At 43.6% G+C, this 26,291-nt stretch overlaps 1 protein-coding gene across 1 annotated transcript in view; it reads right to left on the bottom strand.

Moving 5' to 3' along the window:
- Positions 1-8,974: 8,974 nt before the first annotated feature.
- The window catches only part of SLC17A6 (solute carrier family 17 member 6), a 294,138-nt gene continuing 276,821 nt past the window's right edge, over positions 8,975-26,291 (bottom strand). Inside the window, exons 11-12 of the mRNA XM_085643618.1 lie at positions 16,651-16,778; positions 8,975-12,121 (exon numbers count right to left, since the gene is read on the bottom strand). Of these exons, the coding sequence (XP_085499744.1) occupies positions 11,783-12,121; positions 16,651-16,778 (467 nt within the window). The 3' untranslated portion in view covers positions 8,975-11,782. The remainder of the gene's footprint in view (positions 12,122-16,650; positions 16,779-26,291) is intronic.

Below are 26,291 nucleotides of genomic sequence, written 5' to 3'. Positions count from 1 at the left end.
TGTTTGTGTTTTTTGCTGTGGAGAGGCTACGCAGCAATGTCATCTCAAGCAGTGTGGGAGTCCTGGGACATTGTTGAGGAAGCTGATGCAGGTCTAATATACCACACTGCATCTGCATCAGGAATATCTCAAAGGGACACAATCCAAGACATTTTCTTCACATGAGCTCTCTCATCTCTAGTGCCCCAAACACAGTGCACTGCAACTCATGGACACTTCGGTTTGCATGTTGTGTGTCCTCTGGACTTTCTCCATCTCCGTCCATGTTGCTCAGCAGTTGACTCTGTTATGCAGGTGTTTTCAGTTTCCGTTGCACTGGTGTCCACTGTGTCTGTGCACGCTGGCTTACACTCAACCCACAGGCATCCAGCACAGGCATCACTGTACATGTGGCCCTGCCAATAAAGGGGACGGGCGCACGTGCCTGTAGCCAGTCCAACATGATATCTGCGTGTGTCCCTGTGGTCTTGTTGTATGCATGAGGGTCCTGGGCCCTACGACATTACATTGTGCTGTGTACAGCGGATGCAGACATGCCACCGCAGGCAGCGGGTGGGAGCTGGGAGCTTGGACATGTAGTTTTGTCGTCACTCACTCAATTCGTAAGGAGAGTGGGCTGGGCCGTCGTAGGCAGAGCTGACGTGGGTGTGTGACTGCTATTTGCGTGCCCCAGGGCGTGGTTCTGTACTGTGAATGTGCATCTGCATGTGTCTCTATGGCTGTGTGGGTCTCCTTTTTGGGGTGTGGGTGATCCCTGAAGTTTAATGGACACAAACGTATGTGATCTAGTTCGCCTTCCATGTGTTCGGACCCCAACCATGCCTGTTCGGCCACCTCCTTTTGGCATGCTGACACATGGCAATGGGATGCCATGTATGGGTGGGTGAAGTGTCGTGAGCCAGATGTGCTTGCGGGTGCTTCCTGCTGTGTGGTCTGTTGTAGGCTCTGTGTCCTCCTCCGAGTAGCTTGGCTGCCCGGGTCAAGGTGGTGGGTTGCGTGGGATGTCTATGGTCTGTTGTAGGGCGTCGTTGTTGGAGGTGTGGTGGGCCTCTCCGGCATCACAGATGTGTTGTCTTGTGTGCTCTGCTGGAGGTGTTGTGTGCCCCTATGCAATGTGAAGGGGAGATGCATGTTGACATTGTGTTGACATATATATGTTTGCGCATTGTTCTGGTCTTCATGCAGACTGTATGACAATGTACATTGTGACTGTTTGTGAGGTGCTGAATTCTGCTGTGGGACAGTGTACATTTGGACTACATGACAGGTGTGAGGTCGTACGCGTACATTTCCATTTCACAGTTTCCTGCTTTGTCAGATGTAGTAGGCATGTTTCTGTGCATGTGAGAAGCCAGTTGTGTCCTCTGTTCTGCAGTGTCGGCTATGCGCATTGTACCACATTGGCGTCAATGTGGATGTGCTGTTCTTGCTATGTGTGTGTGCTGCAGTGTGCCAAGGGGATCAGGGACATGATCCTTGGTAATTGTGGGTGTGCAGTGTGCTATGCCTCGTTGTGCATGTGTGCCATTGTGCCCATCTCCCTCGTACCCCTGTCTCTGTTGGTTACTCTCCCTGTTGATGTTGTGTCAGGTCCTCTCGAGCTGTGTCTGTACTCCCTTTTCCTTGCACCATCTCCACACTGATGACTGGGGCCTCGGTTTCCTCCAGCTCCTCCTGTAGCACAGGACTGCCATCTCCTGTCGCCGTTGCTGCCTTCCTGTTGGCAGCGGGTTTGTGCCTGGTTTCGGTTGTCACGTCATGCCGGCGCCTCTTGGCCTCCTGAATTTGGCCTCCTCAGCACTCCGACTGCATTCCAGGTGGTCTGCTTGTGGGTCAGTTGCTGGTAGTGTTCTGTCACCTCCGTGACGCTGGGCTTGTTTTCCTGCTGTCTGCACACCGTCTTCCTTTCCCTCTTCTCCTTGACCTTCCCCGACTCCGTTGTTCCTTGCTGGTGGTCTGTGGGGGTTGTGGGATTTGCGTTGGCCTCTGCGCTGGGTCAGGTTACATTCATGTTGCTACGTGCTTTGGTTTGTTTCTGTTGTATTGTTTCTGTGTTTTTTATGGTGCATTGTCCCGCCAGACGCGTGGTATTTGCAGGTCTGTGGCATTTGCATTTTTGCGGCGTGGCGTTGGAATTTGCGCGGCCATTTGACGCGTTGTCTGGTGACTTTCGCATGCTACCGCCCCATTGTGAATACTTGGTTGGCACGGTGTAATTTTCCCACGTTGGGCTGCGATGTTGAGATTTGCGTTAGGCTACTCTTGCAGTAGTTATCACACATTCTTGTGAATATACCTCTAAGTTGGTTAATCATAAAAGTAAAAGTAATTAAAAGTAGAGGAAATGTGCTTTAATAGGCCTCCTTCTATATTTGAAAAGATTTCTGAGTTTTTATTGATTCACAAACAGCATCACAAGTCATCGTTAAGATCTACAACAGTTAGAGACTTCTATGAGTAATTTTACTAAATTTTTAGGTGGAAACTGGTATTAGCAAGTAAAGAAAAATATGAATTTGCATATTATAGATTTTTCTCGTTGTATACATTTGGAGGAATTCATTGCTACACATCCCTTTGCAATTTTCCTGGTTATTCCTTCCTATTCCAGGGTTGAAATTGCCATACAGAGTGTTTGTATATACACAGAAGCTTCTAGGTTTGCCATTATAGCCCTAAATAGAATGTTGGAAAATCCACCAAGTTTCCAAATGCACTAAACTATTCTTCAATTACACGTATGACTAAAGGTAGACCTTCTGAATCACAAATGTTTATATGTAGTTGCTATACTTGAAAAACAACATTTTACTGCAAAGTATTACTATTACCACAATGGAAACGCCAATATAACAAGTTATCATATATGGATTTTGTTTATATTCTCAAGACAATGCACTACACTACATAGTATTACCTATAAAAAGTAAAATGCATGCTTAAATCTGAGATAATTCTTGCTAAAGGTAGTGCTTTCTGCTCAAGATCTAAATCTTTGTAACTGCTCTGTAGAATGAATCATTAAAACTTCCCATTAGTGAAAGTAAACATGATCTCATCCAAGCAAAGCTCCTAGAACCAATATCACTAAATATCTGTAATGGTAACATACTGCCAAAAATAAAATTGACAAGAACAGTATGCATCTTCAGAGACAAGTACATCCACCTGAATCGATGTTTCTACATATCAGACAGACGGTAATCTTAGGAAGACATGTTAAAAGTAACAGCGTGCAAGTAAAAAGACACATTGAAATTTTGGGCAAAGCACCAACTTAGGGGCAGATTTACAAGAAAGTGATGCATCTGTAGAGATGCGTCACTTTCCCTGCGCCAACATGCCAAATCCTTGCGCCACCATGGATGCGCCGTATTTACAATACGGCGCACCATGGCGCAAGGATTGACAGATGCGTCAGAAATTCTGACGCATCTGTTGACAGAAAAGTCACGCATTGCTGGAGTCGTGTCGGAAGCACGACGCAACTCCAGCAATGCTCAGGGGCGCCCTATGCCTAACATGCTGCGCCACTCCTTACGCCTGCTTCAAGCAGGCGCAGGATTTTGACGCAGCATGGACGTAAAAGTGACTCCGTGAAATCTTGTAGATTTCACTGCGTCACTTTTACAGGGATTCCTGCGACGGAACGCCTACCCTGCATACATTAAACCTGACGCAGCTTTAATGTGGCGCAGAGCTTCACAAAGTGACGCATCTCCCTAGATGCGTCACGTTGTAAATGGGCCGCAAACTTTTACGCTGACGCTGTGTCACAAAAGTGACGCAACGACAGTGCAAAAGTGACGCAAGGGGCTTGTAAATCTGCCCCTGAATGTCTTTATTCATTTTATGCTGCTGTGAAACCAGTAAGCAAAATTTAAAGAAGTCTCACTGATCTGATATTATATGAGAAATGGCTGCTTCAGTATTGTTAGACCTGGAACGCTTGGTGTGGTTTCCTCTGACTTTTTGCCACCTGACCTCCTGTTTTGCTGACTTTGTTTTTGCTGGCTTTAGGATTCTGGATACTTAACCACTGCAAACAAGTGCTAAAATGCACATACTCTCTTCTTAAAACATGGTAACAGTAGCTTATCCATGATTGGCATATTTAATTTACGTGTAAGTCCCTAGTAAAGTGCCCTATATGTGCCCAGGGCCTATAAATTGAATGCTACTAGTAGGCCAGCAGCACTGATTGTGCCACCCACCTAGAATCCCTTTAAACATGGCTCATGCCTGCAATTGCAGAGCCTTGTGTGCAGTTTAAACTTCCATTTTGATCTGGCAAGTTAACCTACTTTCTGGACCTTAACCATCCTTTTTAAGTCTTGCCTGAGCCAGCGCATGCGCTGCTCTGGCGAGAAATTTAATGAGCTAGCTTTAAAAAGCCGACCATAGCTTTTTGTGTGGCCTAGAGCGTTCGGTTACGCGCACAGTTACGAGCAGAGGCGCCATCTGGCTTTCCTCCCTCATCATGGCTCATTAAGTGCATCGCTCGCAGGCACCCTTACAGCCCACGATCGCGATCACTTTTACTTTAACGGCCGCACGGCCGCATCACTTTCACAGCCGCGCGGCCAATGCTTGTTACTCATGTACTTTTGCCCACATTAACACAAACTAACACTTTACCATACCGCACCTACTGATTCCTCCCTCCCTGCCTCCCTCTTTCTTAAGCCCCTTCTGCTTTAGCTACATGCCACTCCTATTTGCTTGCCATCTTCCGCGCTCCTAACCCTCCCTTTTCCATCAAACCCTGTTATTGTAATAATACGCTATACCATTTGCACACCAGACTACCTTACTCTTACCCAACTGCTACTCCCTAGTTCTCTCCCTGCCTGTCTCTGTCTAGTACAGCTTTCATTTTAATATAACAATTTGGCACTTTACTGCAACTTTTGTATTTGTGCTACTTGCCGTTATTGGTTAATTGTTTTTAAATGTTTTTACCATGCTGCATTGTTCGTTATTCCTGTTAAACAATACTACTACGAATAAAACAATTCTTCATTTTCCCTCTACGGATATGCTCACATTTTTTAGCCTGCCATAATTTTACTATCAACATCTTGCCGCTCTATACCTCTTTTGCCACCCCACACTCTTCCTTATCCGTACTCTGCCATTCACCCATACAATCTTCCTTCACACACACAATACTTTTTATATACCATTCTCACATGTTATGTTTTAGCACTCCATACTAACAAGCATTTTTGCTGCATACTCCCACAGCCCGTCGCAGTTTAAACTCACACGTGCTATAAAACTCCATATTGTATTAAAGTAGCAAAGCACTCGCCAGCTGCAATTAACCTCCTCATCTAAGTGCTCCCCTCGCTCCCCAACAACAGTAACTCAGCAAACTCCCTACACGGCCCTCCAATGTGCCGGCGGACTCTTTCTGCTTTGCGCCTCACCTATAACACTCACCACTAACAAACAATTAAATCCTTCGCCATCCTGCAAATACATCACTAGATGTCCCCCTTACCCCGCATGCCCCCTCAACACTCACCCCCTCCATGCTCCTAGCTACCTCTCATAACAATATGCTACCTGGAATCAGTCACCTTTCTCCCTTGCTCTCAGTTCCTAGCACAGCCATTATCAAGCTGTCCCATGCCGCAAGTGTTAAACTAATAAAACAAACTCATCGTTCCTTCTCATTTTTAGCTTAAATGTGCGAGCCACTGCCAAAGTTACTGACAATGTTCAAAGTAGCAACGTTCAAGTACAAACTGTAACCTCACTTGCACACTCAAAGCCGCCCCCCTAACCAACGCCACTTCACTATAAAAACTCAGCAACACCGCTTATCCAACTGCCAAAACAAAAAACTCCACTGCGCATTAACGCAAGCCCCAAAACTCTGCACGCCACGTGTCACACACTTACTCATAATGCTTTACCAAGGACTTACCGTTTTTTAAACTGCTACTCCAATGCTGCTCAGCTTCTCGCCACCTGCCCAAAATTAGTGCACACCTACAAACAACAGCAGTTGTGCACGTGTATAACTCTGTTAGCAGAACTCACAGGACAGGATATGTGCACGCGTACGGCACGCGCCACATTAACACGCCCCTCTTTCTTCCTCGCACAAGTGCAGCGGCGTTAGCAAAACTCAAAGCACAAAAAAAAATGCACCGTCATTGGATCCTTTTTCAAATATATATATACACGTGTGCGGCGCACCTCCATCATCACATTTCTTGCTCGCTCCCTGGCTCTCTGCCACCCCTCTTGTATTATGGTTCAGCTCTACAATCCTGTAATACTAAGTTTACTGTTTACACGTACAGCGGCGTTAACCACCAAAAACACGAAAATATATGCGCCCGTCCTGGAATACCTATTAGATATAAAACGTGTCCTGCGCAAGGCATCATAACACTTCCTACTCGCTCGCTCCCTAGCTCTGTGCCATCCCTTATGTGTTATAGTTAGCTTTCATAGCTGCTAAAGTATCGGATTGCTATATGTGACATCTTCTTAATTTCAAGGTAATTATCACTGACATTTCAAGGACTATCACTGATACTTTCTCGTGAGCAAACTTAAGCAGCGAACATTGGGAACACATTAATATCAAAATGTAATACATATAAACAATAAGGAACTCTAATACAAGTCACATCAGAAGCCACAACCTGTATTACTTTGTTGTCTGCCCCGGTCGTGCATGCTGCCCACTACCTGCAAAGTGCCACCATCATACCAACCGCAGCCTCTCACACAAAGCTACACAACAGGCTCTTCTGACTCAATAATGCTTGGTGCTCTCAAATGTTTTGTTAACAAGCACCAATGTAGCTCTCACAGTCACCTGACCCAAAACAAGTTAGTGCAAGCAACTACTAACACAGCTTACTGTCAATAAGAACACACACTGATGTGTTCGGGGCTGTAACAGGGTAGACAGAGCAGCTCAGAAGATGATAATAACTGTGGCACAACAACAACAAGCCTTGTCATAGCCAATAGGTCTCGCTTTTGGTACCTTATAAGTATTTAGTTATGTAGCACAATATCCTTGGTGCAACAACATCAACTGTTGCATGGCTAAACACTTATGAGGTCCCAAAGGCGAGACCTATTGGCTATGCCAGTGCTTGTTATCCATGCAAGTCAACTCTGAGGTAGGCCCTATGTAGCCCCATGGGCAGGGTGCAGTGTATTTGAAACGTAGGACATGCACTTTTAATTTTTACATGTCCTGGTAGTGAAACTCTCTTAAATTCATTTCTAACTGCTGCAAGGCCTATCTCACTCATAGGTTAACATTGGGATTGCCGTAAACATATTTTAAGTGTAATTTACATTTGGGAGCAGACAGAATTTTTGGAGTTTAGTGTCTCCAAACTCGCAATTTAGAAACACATCTTTAGTAAAGTCAGTTTTTAAATTGCAGGTCTGCAAATGCCACTCTTACAAAGTTGTTATTTTCTTACTTTAACCATTCTGTGCTCTGCCTGTCTCTGAATACACATCTTGGTTAGGGTGACAGCTGGGCCTTGTGCATTCCCTCTAGACAGTCACACAAAGAGAGCTGGGGTATGACTCTAGCATCCTGATGGCCCATCACCAGGCTGATGTACCTTCCTTTGGTAGATTGGGAGGGAGGGCTGACACAGGCCGCATGAATAGAGCTGTGACTGTCTCCACACAAAGGGCTGTGGCCCCCCGTAGTGTGTCTGGAGCCAGGGCAGGACAGGCATGGACCTTGTGATCTTCAAAGGCCTGTTTGTGGTCTCCCCCACTTTAAAGTCATAAATGGGTATATGAAATGGAGCCCTGACACCACAAAATCAGAACTCAACTGGAAGCAAGGTCATTCTGCCAGGAAGAAGAGCTACTGTGATGCAGAAGGGACTGATACTTTGCTGCTTACTCAGCTGTGTTGGCCTGCTACCAGTTATTGCTGTGCTGTAGGAGGGACTGCCACATTGCAACTTGCTATGCTTTGTTGGTCTGCTGGCTGCTGCTCCTTGCCTGGGAATGAGAGGGACTGGTGCTGCTCTCTACATCCTTGAACCCAAGATTCTCCTAGGGCTTGCTGGCTTGCCTCGTGTTCTGCTGGTGCTGCTGGACTCTGCTATCTGTGAGTGCTCCCCTTTCCTGAGCTACCCCCTCAAGTTCTGGGCCCCAGAAGGGGGTTGCCTGCACTACAACACTTTAAAATCAAACCTTTGGGCTCTTCATAACCACGAACAGACCCATTCACTCTTGTCCCGGTCACTTTTGCCTGAAGGATCAGCTCGAGCGGACGCCAGTTCGTCTCTTTGTACCGCAACCTCGCTAATCCTGACTCCGAGGCCCTAGCTCATCTGTCCGCTACGCCTGTGGCTCTTTGCGCCCAATCACCAGTGATGCTCACCATGCTCCTAGCGACAGAGTGCATACTTCTCTGCCAACTAGAGACCCCATTTCTAACAAGTATAAACACAAATAGAATATGGTCTAGAATTACTGTCTTCGTCCTTGTGACTAAAAGAAACAGAGTGAGTAAAATGTGTACAGATGTATAGGATACAGAAATGCCATTAAAAAGTAAAATATTTGAAAGTAAGCAGCTATTATTGCCCTTTGGTTTTACACTCCCTGCTGGCTCTAGTTCCTCTCAATGTTTACTCTGCTTTGCATTCACCTTGTAGTAACAAATTAGATCATTACATTTGATTTGCAGCAGTTACTAACTATCTAAGCTAACGATTTCATTTTAATGTCCATTTTAAACTTTTGCATTGCCAGAACCCTGTTAAAACATTATATTTGTTCAATGTGATTACGCATTGGTGAAGGGAGTCTAAACTACTGACAAGCAGCTCCCACTCAATGAGAAGCAATGAAACACAAATTGTACTATGGCATGTGGTGAATTTCTTGTTTATAATAGACAAAAGACATGAGGAGACACCTGTGTGTACATTTTATTGATTTGTTGAGGTAAATAACTAAATACTGAAAGTTCCTTTAGAAACAAAACTGCTCTTTCACTGATGGGCACACAAGACTTCTTGGTAGATTTAAAATAAATGATCAAATAAAGAACCTTGTTTTTATAAAAGGATAAATATAGCATTTTATTAACACTTTTTGCAGAAACAAAGTGACACAGTCCACATCTTTTCATTAAACACAGCAAAAGCTATGATCACATTTGACATCACTTTGAGGCACAAAGCAAATATTTTAATGGTTTTCCTTAAGGTAATCTATGAATTACATTTGATTTTCAGTCCTCAGGTTGTGTATTGCATTGGCAGGGCCTTTGTCGCCTAGCACAGTACAAAGAACTGCGTAGAAATCCAGAAGGAATCACATACATACATTGATAATGATCCAATTTTCGTTGTGATATGCATTTTATCAGAGAATTGTTCATATTAAGAAAATATGTCCACTATGGATAACTTTTTTTGTCCCAGCATTCGTAAACATCTACAACAAGCTAAATGAAAATAATGTAACAATGCATGAACTTATTGCTTGATACACAAATGTTGCAATTTTTATTGAGTTATTTCAGCCCCTGATGGAGAATGCTAAATAGAAGTAATAAGATTCCTCAATAAACATATTTTGACCACTGAATTATTGTGATGGTTTCAGGAACTCATTTGGCTTCTGCAATGGAGACCATTTACGCTGAACATTTATTATAATTTTCTATCCATTTTACAGAAATCCAAAATATTTCATTATCAAGGGATTCTACAAGGAAGGTACAACAATTCGTACTTTATGAGATTTTGGTATTGCACTAATTCAAAAATTCTGTTGTTTCTATGAAAACAATACACTGAAAAACCTAAATTTGTGGCAACTTGCAAACTTTGCAAAATCATTTAATCATATACTAATTTGCTAGGGAATTGTCCAGCAAGCTGTTCAACATATTCGGTCAGGAACCTGAGGTGGTAAAAATAGTCTGAGAGGATTTTACCCTTGGATTTAAAATTACAGTGCAAAGAATGAAGCATGACTCATATTTTTCTTTATTGATTTGCATGCTGTTTCTTCCATTATTTTGGGAGGTTCGAGAAGTCGGATATACCAAACGTACCTACATGTGTATAAATGTTTAAAACGTCTGGTAATAGCTTTAGGGTACATTTTCACTAGTATCACACAGATTTAAGTGAGCATGTTTATATTACTAAAATCCATTTTGGTAACGCTAGACGGAAATCAATAAAATATAATTTGTAGGAAGATATGAATATTATTTGAACCTAATATTTGGGGTTACATTTCTGATAATGTAATTCTTCTTGATCATATAATGTACTACTACTAGCTCTATCCACAAAGAAAGAACAAATAAATTCCCATACATTTGTTTTTTCCAGGAGGCAAACACTTTTTTTGCGGAGAAACTCTTTTGTCTACATACCCACCGATTCCCATCCGCTTTACCAGCTAGAAACAGAAGTAAATATCAATATCATTTTCAATGTTATAAACTATATGCAGTTGAGTCAATGAATTTCCACAAACATTTGTGTTTTAGTTAAAAATAAGATTTTGCAAGTTTTTGCTGGAACTTGAAAACCCACACCTCTGGGATTTGCCAAGACACAAAAATGCACTATAGAGGTGGTATTTTAAAAGAGCAAATACATATCTGAGTTCAAATTCAAGCTGAATTTGCAATTGTATATGGTGCTATTTGAGCACTGAAGTGATGATTTGATGCACCTTTAGTGCATAAACAGCTTTACAAAGTGGGACAATAAAATAAAGGTATATGGCTCTACAGTCGCTTACGTTTCAATTGTACTGTCAATAAAAATCTGTTATTTAAAATGTTATCAAACAAAAGATAAGTTAACATTTGAAACTACTTACAATGTCTTTCATACTGGAATGCACAACAAATGCATAATAAAAAGTGATATATGGCTGAGATGCATTTTATATACTGTTGGAGCATTGCTGTATTGGCAAATCCACATATGGATATTTGTTCTTGATCAGCTGATGTCAATCAGAAGCTAAGTACATATTTCAAATATGTGTTGCATCAGGGTTTGCTTTTATAAAAATGTAACCAAAACCAATTGTATGTTTTTGCCACATATACTATTTAAGTGTATATATCTTGCCGTAATGACTACAGACGACTTGATGAAAGGAAAAGAACACTTGGAGTCAAATACAATTTAAAAGAAACATCTTTTTTGTACTGCATTACATATATTTACCTTTACCCCAATATATTCATCAAAATTTGCATTGTGGTTATAATAATATTCTTCCATAAATGAGGAGGAAGCATTACTCCCTGAATGAAGTGCTGACTTGATGCTAAATCTACTGTTTAAATCCCTTCTAAAATAAATGCATACATTGACCACAACCAGCTGTCCATAGTTTCCGAAACAGTGTAACAAACGAATAAGTGCAATATCAATTGTTAAGTAGTTTCATTTGGCTACCACTGGCAGCATAATGACATTTTGTTCATTGTGCTTTCATTATTTTAGCTGCTTGTATAAATGTAGGCAGCCATTCCGTACTACAAGTTAAATCAGGATGCTTTGAAATAGCTAATGTTTCAAAGAATATACTTGATTGGAGATGGGAATGTTTACAAATTGTACAGATTGCACTCAATGTTCACATTTTCTGATTCCATTTTTGATAGTATACTCTGGTTCTTAATGTGTTTAATGTTTACTCCACATTTTTGTGCAAACAGTCACAATGGGTTTAATCACAAACACTACAAAATATAGATATATATATATACTATTTAGCTTTGTTAAGAATAGTCCTCTCCTTCCTTATATTGGTACGGTTCTTGTGCTTCTTCTTGTACAAATTCTTCTCGTTTGTCCCATCCACTAGGCCATCCCCCATTGGCTTGGTTTGTAGTAGCACCATAAGACTTTGTTGTACCATAATTTATATAACTTTGAGAAATGTCCCCTGTCTCTTCAGCAAGTTCATCCTCATGTATGAAGCCACACTTTTCATCACTTGTTTGTTCTGGATCAGCCCAGGGCTGCTTATCACCTGAGGCAAATATTCCATAGAATATAACACCTCCATAATGAACTAGTGCAGCAATCAGGAAGACGTACTGCCACTCTTCGCGAGTCTGAAAAAGAAAACAATCACAATAGAGCATGAAAACAGATTGTAGATGGCTCTGGTTTAACCAGAATATTTGTGCACTACAAAGATCTAATGAGAATGTATAACTTAGTGAAAGATAGAAATTGTTCACCAGCCATACACCCTAACCTTGAAATGAATAGCAGTTGAGATTATCTAAATTAATTTCCACAATGAAGCATCATAATACTATGTTCTTGACATAGCATATTGTCAATGGCAACAAAGTCCAGAATATGATGGATACAGGATTATTTGTGTAACTGCCATGTTTCATTGTCTCTTTCATAAGGTGTAGTGTCTAAATGTCTCATGCAATTGACACTCAACTTTTCTAGAAAATTCATGAAACCATGTGTTACGTTGCACATGAACAGCATATTTTACTGTTAATATTAAGATAGCCATATTATATAGTTTTCATGCACAGCTAATACCTATGACCCATGTTTTTTAGATATTGATAACATGAATATCTAACTTGGAAACAGACTTATAGTTATCATTTTCCATCACAAAGTAAGCTATATACACCTCACAGACAGGGTGATGACCCCAAAAAATGTTGGCTACACGAGTTTCTAATATTATGTTTTAAAAAATGAATTTTCCAAACTAAAAGTGTTAATACATCATTATATATCTTACAACACATTAGTAACTTCTTGGATACACACACTTTAACAGCACAATTTTTTATTTAATGATTGCTTTGACTGTGTTTGATCTTCTTGAGCGTACAAGTAGTTCGTCATCACCCCAACACACTTTGTATTTTTTTAGCTTATAAATTCAAAGAGAGTTTTAACCTCTTCGGTGCCCGTGACGAGCTGGACTCGTCATGGGCCGCGGTGGCGCTGTGCCCATGACAAGTCCAGCTCGTCACAAACCCCGCCCGCTAATGTAACGGCCGGCACAGGGCGGGGAAAGGGGCGGGCACCGAAGGGGTTAAGAACAATTGCAAAATCTCCCTGTGACATTTTCATTATCAACACTGGAAACCTCAAAATCAGAGCATGAAACATCTAAAAAAAAAAAAGGATTGTCTACCAGACTGTATCGAGGGAGCATCCAAGCATTTAATCTATCAGTGAACTCTAAAGCCTCATTTATTCACACTCTCTGATACTAATTTGATATTTGTAGCCTTCCCAAGCTCCCTACTAGACACATCACAATGGGGCCTAGAAAAAAGGGGTGTCCGAAATGTAAAATATCCTTATATTTTCCATAGACTTCTTTAAACCATGTTATAGCAAAAACTGCTAAATGGAATTACATCAAATTCGGCAGGAAGCTAGATCTTGGCCCTCAGATTGTGCATTTTGTGATTTGGTGTAGATCTGTTAAGTCTTTTTTGAGATATTAAGGGTCAAAAATAATTGTGTATTCTGGCAGTTGGGCTCATGAGAGTCTCGCAGGTGTCCTGTGAGAGCAAATATTTATAAATGAAGGCCTGTGATTGGTCGAGAGCCAATTTTTCCCATGGGCCTTCACGCTCACTCCTTGCGAGTCTTGCAAGAGTGAACACTCTGATTGGTTGCCTGTTGGAAATTTAGAAATGAAATGGCCGCCATTACTTTGAAAAATTAGAGATGTTTTGGAAATTAAGTAGCAAAAGTCTATATAGGGGGCAGCCGAAAGGCATTCTGTTCCTCTAGATGTAGAGAGGAGTTGTCTAAGGGATGCTAAGTGTCTACTGTGAAAATAATACATGTATGTTGTTTTTGGCTCCCTTGGGATCGTGAATAGTAAAAAGTAGTAAAAGAGTTCAGGATACACTCTACTAGTAGAAACACATAGTATGGTCCTTGTTTTTGAGAGGAAGTGTGTTGAGATAAGTACTGTGATGATTAAAAGGTTAAATCTGTTTTTTTTCTAAATGTTACAATCTCGTGAGACTCTTACAAGAACATGAAAAGTAGGGAGGAGTAGGAAATGTTTGAATACACTCTGGTATGCACACTTGTTACTGACGATAGTGTTTATGAGACTCTACGATTTATTCTCATTGCTTTGAGAAGAGCTGTGAGTAGAGTTAAGGTCATCCAAACACCCTACTATGCTCATCCATCATCTGAGATCGAGATCTGAAAGGAGAGGGCAGTCCCTCCTCACACCCTACTATGCACAGTTATCATTACAGAGGGAGGTCTCAGCAGCGAGGCCAGGCCCTTCACACACCCTGCTATGCACACCTGTCATCTGAAAGAGAGGTTTGAAAGGAGAGGGCAGTCCGTCCCCACACCCTACAATGCACACCTGTCATCTGAGAGAGAGGTCTGAAAGGAGAAGCCAGTCCCTCCACACACCCTACTACACACACCCATAATTGCGAGAATAATAACCCCTAAAAAAAAGTGCTGGTGACATGTATTGATATCAGAGTTACAATAACTGAGCAAATAAACAATTTCTATTGAATATTTATCTTATCTTTAGCACCCTATTTGAGTAAAGAATTTGCATATGGGAAATATGTTTTGGGACCTTGCCCTTTTTTCAGCCTCACTCGATAGATCCTCCCAAAACTTTCCAGGAAGGAGCTGGGATAAATTAATTTTTGGGGGAAAGTTTCGTGAAAATTGGTCAAATGGCTCCAAAGTTATTAGCAATACAAATGCGCTCTTCCAATGGAAATTCTGACCTTACTATTGGCAACTGCCACTGTGTAACACACACACACGCACACACGCATGCACACACACACACCCACACACACACATATACACACACAAAAACAGCTTCCCACTTCAGTGAAAGAGGAGGCAGTAGAAGTAAATCAAATATGTTTAATGGTCAATCAGAACTTAAAGACTCTGTTAGAAAAGCAGACATTTGAGGTGAGCAAATTTAGAGTGTCGCTGGTGTTGAGAGTGCTCTATACTGCCTAAAAAAGATATATATATATATTTCTGTATATTATATATATATTTATATTACAACCACAAAATAACTTCAGCAATAGGGGCTCCAGACCCTAGCAGGGCAGCTCGGCATCACTGGAACAAAGCCACCCATGTATACATAACCACATATACCTCTCTCTGCAGCAGAAAAGAAGTACGCCAAATCCCAGTTACACAGCTTTGAAGTGCTTTATTCACCTCAGAGATATGTTGTATGTTACTCACTAACCCAATGTGTTTCTACTCTCCTGAGCCTTGATCATGGGTGAGCTCTGGATTTTGAAACTGACTACATGTTATAAAGACCGCAGCCGTATTTGTCCATTAGAGTGTGCATGGTGAAAATTACAGTAATTTCAATTTTAGTAAACAGCTTGTTTTTCAATTCAAATTTGCTGTCATAGTAATTATTTCATATTCTTACCAATGCACAAATGTCTCTTGCTATACCTGCTTTTACTTCTGCGCATTTGCGCTCTGCCCAAGTAGAACACTTTCATCTAGCTTCCCTTGCTGGCTTCCACTTCGAATTTCATTGGGCAAAGTCCTGTTATTGTTTCAGCAAGGGCTGGCAGGTCAGGCTCCCTTCATTCATTCTAACCACCAAGTAACTTAGTCAATAGAAGCCTAGTCAGTTCAATTTCAGAGAACAGTTCGTTTTTCAATTCAAATTCAGTGTCTAAAAGCTGTTGTGGTAGTAATTTCATATTCTTACCAATGCACAAATGTCTCAGTCCACAACCCAAACCATCCACTAAATAAGAAAAAATAATTTTTTATACCAGGATCTCACTAACAGAAAGAGATGAGCTGCATACTAAGCTATGAAAGGCAGATATTCAGGTAAGCATCAGAGCAAGAGGAGTCCAAGGAGGTTCGACTTATTACAGATCAAGACTGTGCTTTGATTCCTCTGTTTAGATTTAACTGCAAATCTCATAGGGGAAGGTCAATTTAAGTGCTTAGTTCACAACTTTGCAACTCTTTGTACAAGGATCTCAGAAATCTGAGAGTTTTCAATAAAATAGAAACTTAAATGAGGCTTTCCCTCCCTGTCAAGATACCTCTGGTACTAAACCCCCATCATAAAAGACAGGACACCAAAGAGTACAGCTGGTCCTCACCAAGACGAGCAGTTGGGCTTACATCATGAGCTCTGTGACCCACCACATAACAGATAACACATCTCCAATTGACTTTAAAATAATTTAGCTATTACAAGCACTGCCTCACCAGAACCATTAGTGCTGTGAAGTGCGAGACAACCAAACTGTTAAAAAAGTAATACAATATAAGGTGGCTTTAATGGAGGTTCTAGAAATTAAGGGAATGAGTTAAACAGTTTCTAGGTTGGGCAGCATGTCCAGCCGTCAGGTCCTTAGTGAATTCCACCAAGAGATAGCTATATGTGGAGGAAATGCTTGATCCTTGTTTTCAGCAAGAAGGCTTCCTACAATAAGCTGTAGCGCGACGCAACACAACATTGGTCACATGACTAGCGTGGTGGTTTCAATGAGGTGACAGATTTCTGGGCTATTTCAAGAGTGAGGGAAGAAAAACTTATAATTCAGTATTTATAGATAGTGTAACCCCCAACACATACCTTGTGCTTTGTCATAGCTCCAACAATTATCGGGCACACCATCCCAGATAATGTCCCAACTCCATTAGAAATTCCCATTAGAATGCTGGCATATCTTGGTGCAATATCCAAGTGATTGACATTGAATCCTACAATGAAAGCAATAAATAGCTTAGGTTAGAAATATTACACCAATTTGAATCTAATAAAATGATGTTTATGGCACAATAAAACTGCTTTTGAATTTTGTGTGCTTTCCCATAAATAATACGGGCTATTCATCAATAAGTTCATCACAATTCTAAATGAATAAACTGTCATATGAATAAAAAACATTGCTATTTTAGAATAACAAAATTACAAAGAAAAAATATATGCTCTGATGACCCTAAGAACGTTGGTGTCAATATAACTTCAAACAGATAGATACATGTTTTGAAAAGTGATTCGAGCATGCTGTTATCCTAAAACACTAAATGACCAGAATCCAAATTGCAAAAACATGTTCAATGAAATATTCCATGGCCATACATGCAGATACTTAAAATATTGACCTTTCCTTTCCATGTAACACATGTATTAATGCTGTTCCTTTGATTGACTACAGTATACCTTGGGGTTGGCCTCAAATTGTCTTCTTTTTTTCTAGATGGTCTCTCCTAAACTTCATCTCCTCTTCATTTACCTCTACCACACAAGATTTTTAATGGAAGTGCCACAAGGTACACCCATAAACCCCATGGATTTAATGTATGCATGCAGACACTTGCCCATCTATTTCAATTATTTGGATATTTCGCTTTAGCCGTAACCTGTGCTGAATATATTCCGATTGATATTAGGCTGGACATAGCTCTGCTTTATACTTTCATGGAGCATGGGGGCCATCTAAAAAATACAGGGGCATATTAACAAGTGCTTTATCTCTGCTTTTTTGGCTTTAAAAGCCAAAGAAGCGGAGATAAAAATATCACCCTATCAACAACAGGGTGCTAACATGCAAAATCGCATGTTAGCACCCTTTTTCACTACGCTTCCCTTTGCATCTCTAATGAGATGCAAAGTGGGCGTTCCAGAGCAAAATAATAGGAGAAATGTCACTAAGTGACATTTCTCCTATTAGCAAGCTTCACGCTAACCCTGTTAGAGACAATAAAAGCAGCGCTTACCAAGGTTAACGCTGCTTTTTTACGTCTGCTAATTTTCAGACTTAGCCATGTAATCCAATGGAAGGTGGATTACATGGCTAAGTCCACCATGGGCTATCAACAAGGATATCCCTATCCTTGTAGTTTTATCGCTGCATTACCAGCGATAACCTCCCAAAATGCCGCTATCGCTGGATTTTTTTATCACCTAGGCGGTTAGCGTTGTTAATAACGCGATAACCAGGCAATAATATCCAGCGATAGCGGGGCGTTAAAAAAATTAACGCTAGGCGCCCTTAGCGTTAATTTTCCCTGTTCCTTGTTAATATGCCCCATAGTTTCACTAAACATAACTCTAATAAAGGAAGGTTAGTCTAAGACAGAAATGAGTACATTTGTAGCGGTAGGTGTATGTTGCAATCCATGATATTCCTGCTCAAGTCAATGTGTTAAAATCACTAGGAGCCAGTTTCACAAACATTGAACTCAACACAGTTCAGCAAGCAAAGTAGCTGCACTGTGTTGGGTGAAAGGGAGAGAGTAGAACTGTGGAATATTTGGAAAGAAATGGCGCAGTTCTGGTCATAACCAAGGGGTGCTTGCGTTAATGATCAAGATAGTTTTTGTGCAGGAAACGAGCACCTTCTGCATCAAAAAATGTCCTTTGTGGTTTTTTTCTCTTTGTATGTGTGCTGCAGAATCAACATTTGTGTTGCTTTCTAATTACCAAAAAGGTTTGCGTCTTGTGTGCATCAAAAAAGTGATGCAAACCCAACACAAAGTCTTTGCAAATCTGGGCATAGATGAGGTCCTTGATGGTAGCAGTCTATTCATCCTTTTTCTCTTTCAACTGCAGCTGCTTAGCAAAATGGTACCATTCCTCAATGAAAAGCCTGCATACATTTCAGACTGTATAATGGCCATGGACACCAATTAGGGGTCACCAGAAGTAGCAGCTTAACCTCTGCGACCCCTGTACTGACCTAGCGACCTAGCCAGCTGTGTTGCATGGGTTACCAGCTTTCATCAAGAGCAAAAAGCACATACTGCTCCCCAAGAGCAGTGTTTCCAACCTATAGTTACCACCTCCTCTGCCTCAGCCCTTTAGAGGTAAGTCAGAGGATGTTGAGGGAATAAAGGTCAGCAAAAGGACTGACCTTTCAATCCATTACTTGTCACCTAGTCCCTTGACAGCCACCTATTTCCTGCCGAAGATCTAGAGGGGGGGGGGGCAGTGTGTTTATTTGGCTCAATATGCAAATAACCAGTTCATGCAGAGTAAGGAAAAGTCTGAAAATGACACATGTTGCTTCTGGCCATAACAAAATGGTGAGCTGACATAGTCTTTGCTTCTGGTGAAGTATTCAAAGCTACCAAGTGGGTATATGCACTGTAGAGTGCCACTTGGCCCCTACTGACGAAAGGGTTAAGCACACACCTCGACGCAGTGCGCAGCTGAAAGGGAGAAATGAACATGTAGTGGACTGCTTGAGGCCACACCCAGACAGTGATCATGAGTGCCTGGTGTGAGATGGTGTTCTCCAGTCCATGGCCCACTTGACCCAAGGACCTGGATCATTACACTGGCAACAAGGATGGCTATTTGTGTCACCCTGCTGGCTCATAGTCACCTGAAGCCTGCCCATCTTCCATCTGAGTGCCTTTGACTCCCACCCGCCTCCGCAGGTCCAACCAGCCAACTGGGATGCTCCTCGCGGAGCACAACGTCCTCCATCTGTACCCGCTGGTCCTTCTGTTGCCCGAGTGTGCCGGTTCATCTGGTGCAGACCCATTGTCATACCTGCACTCCCTCACTAACTTCAGGTGCCACCTTCAAATGTTTGAGTCCCTGGCAAGCCTGATCCTGGACCTCATCCTTCCAGGCCCACACTCCACCTGCTAGCCACTAAGTCTCACTGCACCTGCATCCAGAGGAGTTAGCCGCCTACCCAGGCCTCAACAGAGACTATCCTGTGTGATCCTCTCACAAGCATCCCACCTGCTAGCAGCTGCCTTGAGCACCAACTTTACAGCATCTTCTGCTACTAGGGAAGACGTGAGTGTACCACCTGACTACAACCAGCACATGGTTCCATGCCAGGGTGGATAAACAGCATGCAGGAGCTACCGGTCCCCCAGCACCACATGGTCACAGTCCCCTCACGTTGGTGCATATTTTACTGCTGTAAAGCACCCTGGCGGACCTGGCCACAGCCGCACCCAGAAGCACATATGTGTGGGAAGGTTTAACAACTATTTCCGTGCCAGGTGTGAAACAGATGACACAGTGAAGAGGTACCATCTCCTACTCTATGGGGGACAGAAAATCTACAAACCCTTTGAAACCCTGCCACTCACGGTGGCCGAGGACGATTATGACACAGCTGTACGGGCCCTTGATGCATACTTTGACCTGCAGCTCAACCCAGACTGAAAACACCTCACCAGCATGTGTCAATGATGTTCAACCCAATGAAGTGCACACCCAGCTCATCCAAGGCTCCAGGCACACCATCCTTGTGGAAATTTAGCTTGTAACTGAACATTATCTGCGCCATCTTGCCTCTCCCCAGCGCCACACAAAGCGAAACGCACGGCCGCCATTTTAGGCACCCCACTCTCTCCCCGCTCATTCTCGATCGCCAGCGCTTTCCCCTGGCGCTGCGAGCATCCCCTGCGCGCCGGCCACCCCGCTCTCTCATACATGGGCCATAAACCCCCTCATTCTGCGCGACCCTGCCATGGAACCACATCCCACGCCTGACCGACATCCCATACATGGTCGTGCCTCTCTTTGATAACCCCCTTCCTCTGCGCCCCATTGTCCGAACCGATCCCAGGCCATCACCTAGCCCTGCGGATGCAGTTTATTGCCCCTACTGTAAGGGAAACACCCCACATCAAAGGGATTACAGTGGATCAAAGCCCCTACCCCCTGAGACCCGGCCGGTTGCACACACCCCCGGGAATTGGCGGAATGTCTAGCTGCGTGATAGCCATCTCCTACTGTAGATGGGGTGGGGACTTCCACTGTAGATATGTGTGGGAACGAGTTCGAAGTGGGGATTCCGAAGACGTTCTTTTATACATCAAAGTAATCTCAAGAATGTGCCATGTACAATAAACCTGCAATAAAGTCATAAACCTGTGTATAAGAGGCCAGGCCTCAGAGATGCAGTTATAGCACCTCGTGACGATACCTTGCTGTCTGATCTGATGTGTTCTGCTCCGACGGAATAAAACTTTGTTTCCTGCCTTCCAGTCTCCGGCGCCTGCCTCTTTCATTGGTAAATTATCGAATGGTATGAGAGGCGATTACCGCCGGGCAATACTTGAAGGGTTATCGACTGAAACTGCCGCTACCATTTAACATCCTGAGGAAACTCATTCTATGACAAACTGGCATATCACTGGACATCATCCTAGTTCTGGCCTGCTCATGCAATCTCTCCATCAGTCAGGCGGAGGAGATGAAACTGGCCTTCAATCAGATGCCCCATGACCTGGGCACATTAGAACTAGGATCCCTGAGTGTCAAGATGGAGAGGATCAGTGCAGTATATAAAGGGGCCGGCAGACCCCCGACGGTGGCCACACCGACAGCTACCCTGTTCAAGTGTGGAAACAATGGCATGGACAAACAAAAAGCCCCAATTCCAGTGCAAGAGGCCGGCCACATTGAAGTACCTCACGCTGGACAACAACACATCCCATAGGAGCAGCAGTGGGTCCCACTCTATCTCGGGGGACCCCAAAAGTGAAGGTGACGACATCTTCACCTCCCACCTGGAAAACGATTACAAGAAGCCGGCCCCATGTGCACCATCATGGATGGAAATGTGGCGGTGCCTGCCCTGATTGACACAGGGGGCATCTGTTAATATCATGGACTATAGCCAGTACAAGAAGCGTCCTCAGTTGGGAGACCCCAAACCTAAGATCTTTGTATAAAGCAGAACGTGTCCAAAGCGGTTAGTGGGGTCTTCGAGCTGGTCAACACTGGTCATCGAGCAAGGTGACCAAAAACTACAGACCTGCTTCCACTTCACCGAGATATGGACCGGTACGCTCCAGGGATGCCGCACTTCGTTGAACCTGGGAATTGTCTTTTTCGCGGGGCACATACCCACTGATCAAGCAAGCATGATCATGAAGGAATTTCTTAGCCTCTTCCTAGAACTTGATCATCTACTAAACACACAAGTGAGGCTCTACATCGACTTGAGGTGCTGCACCACCAAAGTGTCCTCTTTCACCTTCACACTGAAGTGGAAAAAATGCTGAGGAATCTGGAACAGCTGGTTGTATCTCCCAAGCCAAGACAGAGCTAGTGCACCTCTGTATTGTCATCTGCCTCGTGAACAAGGCGATAGACCATGAGAGACATTTAACTCCGAGAAAGGACAACATCATCTCAGATCTCGACGTGACACAATGGTTCTCCAAGCTAGACCTCAATGCTGGGTATCTCCAGGTCAAACATGACCCCACATGCTGGTATATCACCACATTCTCCACCATTCTCAGCCTCAGAAGGTATGAATGCCTCAATTTTGGCATCTGGTCCGGGGCTGAGGTGTTCCAGATCACCACCAGGGAGGTGCTGTACAGCCTCTCGGGCATACTTAACACTAGCATGCTCATATATTCAACATACTGGAGGAGCATCACAAGTGTCTCCACACCACCCTAGCCCGCTTGACAGAGCACAATCTGACTTTACACAAGGAGAAGTGCTTCTTCTTTGAACAATCAATCAAATTCTTTCAATATATCTTCTACAAAGAAGGAATGCAAATTGAACTGAGGAAGGCAGCAGCCATCCACACTACACCAATGCCCAGAACTGCAAGAGAAGTATGGAGCTTTCTTGGGCCAGCCACATATTGCAGCCGATTCACCCCAAACTTGGCAACCTTGTTGGAACCCCTAAAGGCCCTCACATAGATAAATGTCAAATGGGAATGGACTAACTGGGCGGAGGAGGCCTTCTGACATATAAAAGAAGTGCTCTTGAACGACACCACAATGGCATACTATGACCCCAAATGGAACACAGAGTTGATTTTTGATGCCCCCCTCATTAAGCTAGGGGATGCCCTCATGCAGGTGTCAAGACACAAGATGTGGTTCCTGATTGCATGTACTATTAGAGCGCTCACAGGGACAGAGTCCAGGTAAGTACAGATCGAGAGGGAGGCCATCCAGTGGGGGTTGCCGTCACTGCCATCTGTACTCTTGCAATCACTGCTTCCAGGTCATCACAGACCACAAGTCACTGGTCCCCCTCTTCACTAGCACATCACACAACACGCCTCCCAGGATTGAGCAATGGAAAGTACAGCTATAGATTTACAACTTCACTGTCGTATACAGGCCTGGAGCACCCAACCCTGCAGACTTCTTGTTGAGGTGAGGATGACAAGGACGAGTACAAATGGGCAGAAGAATTTGTTAATGTGGTCATTCAAGAGGCCTGTCCGAGGGTGAGGACATCTGAGAGCATCTGGACAGCAGCCAGCATGGACCCCATTCTCCAGAGGTTGGTGGATGCCTTTTTCAACCTGAAATGAAACAACTTTCTGGATGAGGCAAAGGAATGAAATGCAGAAGATATAGCTGTCCTCACTCAACTATGATGCGTCCACAACGAGCTTAGCTACACCATGGATGGGCTCATGTTTAGAGGCATCTGAATTGTAACTGCAAGATCAATTGTGGTCCACAGTGGCTTACAAGGACCCCAGGCAAGGCCAAGATCAAGGTCAGACTAAGGAGAAACAGTTGGCTCCCTGGTATGAATGTGCTGGTAATTGAGGTAGTTAGCAAGTGTGTCCCATGACAAATCACCACAGGGGGACCTGCACATGCACGAGGGGCCACAGAGGACAGTCTTTGAAGGCTGTGGACCCTCCTCAGCATGGACTTTGGGACATTCCCCAATATGAGATTCACTACTGTCATCATGGATGCCACTCCAAATACCTGGTGGTAGCGGCAACTCAATCTACAGCATTCAATTCTGTGCTCCCAGTGCTCGAGAAAACATTTGCACTGTTCAGACTGCCTCATAGGATCATAACCGACAATGGACTGCCATTACATTGCCTAAACTTCACAAACTATCTCCAAAACCTTGGGGTACACCACAGAAAGGTCACCCTAACGTGGTCCTAGGCCACGGAGACGTGGAATGCTTTCTTGAGAACCCTCAATAAGGCTTTAAGGATAGGAGTAAATCAGGGAGAGTTCCTTGAAGCATTCCTCCAAAACTTCCTGCCTGCAAACCCCCCGCAGCACAACCAGATGTACGCCTGTGGATATCCTCTTAAAGTGACCTGCCAGGGACTGAGTTTAGATGAGGATGCCATGCAGGAGAAGTGTCGTCGGACCAACGCGAAAGCCAGCTGAGTTCAATGGGCTTGTAGACTATCTCTCAGGATGGGGCACATGGGGTTCATTAAAGACCGACAACCTGGGCAAATGTCCCGGACTCCTCTCGAAAGACGCCCATGGCAATCACCTGGATGCAAGGGACCATGGTCACAATGTAACGCTAAGTGGGAAACCGTGACCAGGAACAAGTCCTGATTTAAAAAAAGAACACTAGCAGCATGGCCAGGAATTACTGACCCTCGTCAGCCCCCCTCTGAAGAGAATTGGAGTTGGGACGAAGATGAGCTGCCAGGTCCAGGGATCTGACCACAAACACAGAAAGTTGAACAAGGAACTCGCAGGGTGCTTCCCTGTGCCCTGCTGGGAGCCAAGCACTTTAGTTGGAGGGAAGCAAGGTTTCGGGGGGCACTCGGAGGGCCTAGAACAAATCCACACTATTTTACCACTTAAGGCCAAACACCAAACAAAGCAGGTTCCTCAAAGACTATGTGTGGCGCGATCAAGAGCTGAATGGAGAGCCACTGGGTGACAGAGACATGGCTAAGGACTAATGTGGGGAGGTATGTAGAGTTCCACCTGGCCTTTACTAAGGAAAGGATTAGTCACACACCTGAAGGTTGGGCACAGTCAAAAGGGAAAAATAAATGGGATGTGGACTGCTTCAGGCCATGTCCAAACAGTGAATGTGTCTCATACTATGCACCGGGAGAGGGAGCGCCATTTTCAGCGGCAGGGAATTTACACCATTATCAGCCACAGAAACATATTGTGCATTTGACTAATAATCACCTACCACCATATATATGTACATGGTGCATCGCTTTTGCACCACACATCAGAGTGCATGCGTGACACAACCCTAAAATGAATAACATTTATCAAGCCTCACAGGGCCGCCGTCCATGGCCCTGAGTTGCTTGATAAATCCAGAGTAACGCAATGCAGTGCAAATCGTTGGGTTGTGTTACCCTGCCCCAGGTGGCATTCCATGGTTGGTGCAACACTCATGGATTTTGATGCATTCCCAGATTTACCATTACTGGTAGACCTAGGAATGCACCAAAATGCTATGCCTTCCCAGGGAATGTATAATGAGGACAAATATCTTTATGTCTCCTTGTTTGCTCTTATTTCTTTGTGTGCTGCCTCAAGAGATTGTTTTCTGCAGGTAGGTGTCTCTTCCTGCACAAAAACAATCCTGCTTACAATGCAAGCACCCTTCCACCATGGTGCAAGAGTGCCTGCGTTGGAGCAAGGCAGCAGATTCTGCGCCAGCACTGGGAATATACAGGAATGTGCTGTATTGTGTTAAATGCAGGGCATTCCTGCCCATTCCCTGTCACGCAGCCTAGTGCAGCAGGGTGACTTGCTGTGCTGAGCTACATGACTTCTACCTAAATTTGCCCCCAATGTGTTTTTTTACATTGCAATCCAAAAAGAAACTATAGGGCATATTTATGACATTGTTGGCGCTGGGCAGCTCAGCAAGACACCTTGCTGCGCTGCCATGCATCACAGGGAAAGGGCAGGAATGTGCTGTATTTATCCTATATGGCACATTCCTGTCCTATCCCCTTGCCGTGTTGCCAGTTTATGCAGCCTAGTGCGAATGAAGGCACCCTTGCACCATGTAAGGGTGCCTGTGCTATACGCAGGATTGTTTTTGTGCAGGTAGGAGCACCTTCCTGCACAAAAACAATCCTGAGAGGCTTTTTCCTCAAAGAAAGAGGAAACAATTAGGCAAAAAAAATATTTCTCCTCGGTACGCCTCACCTGGGGAGGCACATCTTTTTGGCGCATTCCAAGGTCTATTCGTTTTATCAGATCGTGGAATGCATCAAAAACCATGGAAGTTAGTTGGTAACACCCCCCACATTGGCCATGGAGCGCCTCCTTTGCGCAGAGTAATGCAACGCAGAAATCTGTGCTGCGTTGCATTACTCCATAAAGTAACTTTGCGTTGCTGCAAAAATATGGTTTAGAAGTTTGAATCATGCATGTTGTTAGACCTGGCATCCTTGGCGTGGTTTCCCCTGACTTTGGTTTTGCTGGCTTAGATGCTTTGGGCACTTTGCCACTGCTGATCAGTGCCAAAGTGCAAGTGCTCCCTGTGTACAT

This window comes from Triturus cristatus, chromosome 3_1, assembly GCF_964204655.1.
Source record: "Triturus cristatus chromosome 3_1, aTriCri1.1, whole genome shotgun sequence".
Taxonomy (NCBI): Eukaryota; Metazoa; Chordata; class Amphibia; order Caudata; family Salamandridae; genus Triturus; species Triturus cristatus.
This window is presented reverse-complemented; position numbering and strand designations above follow the sequence as displayed.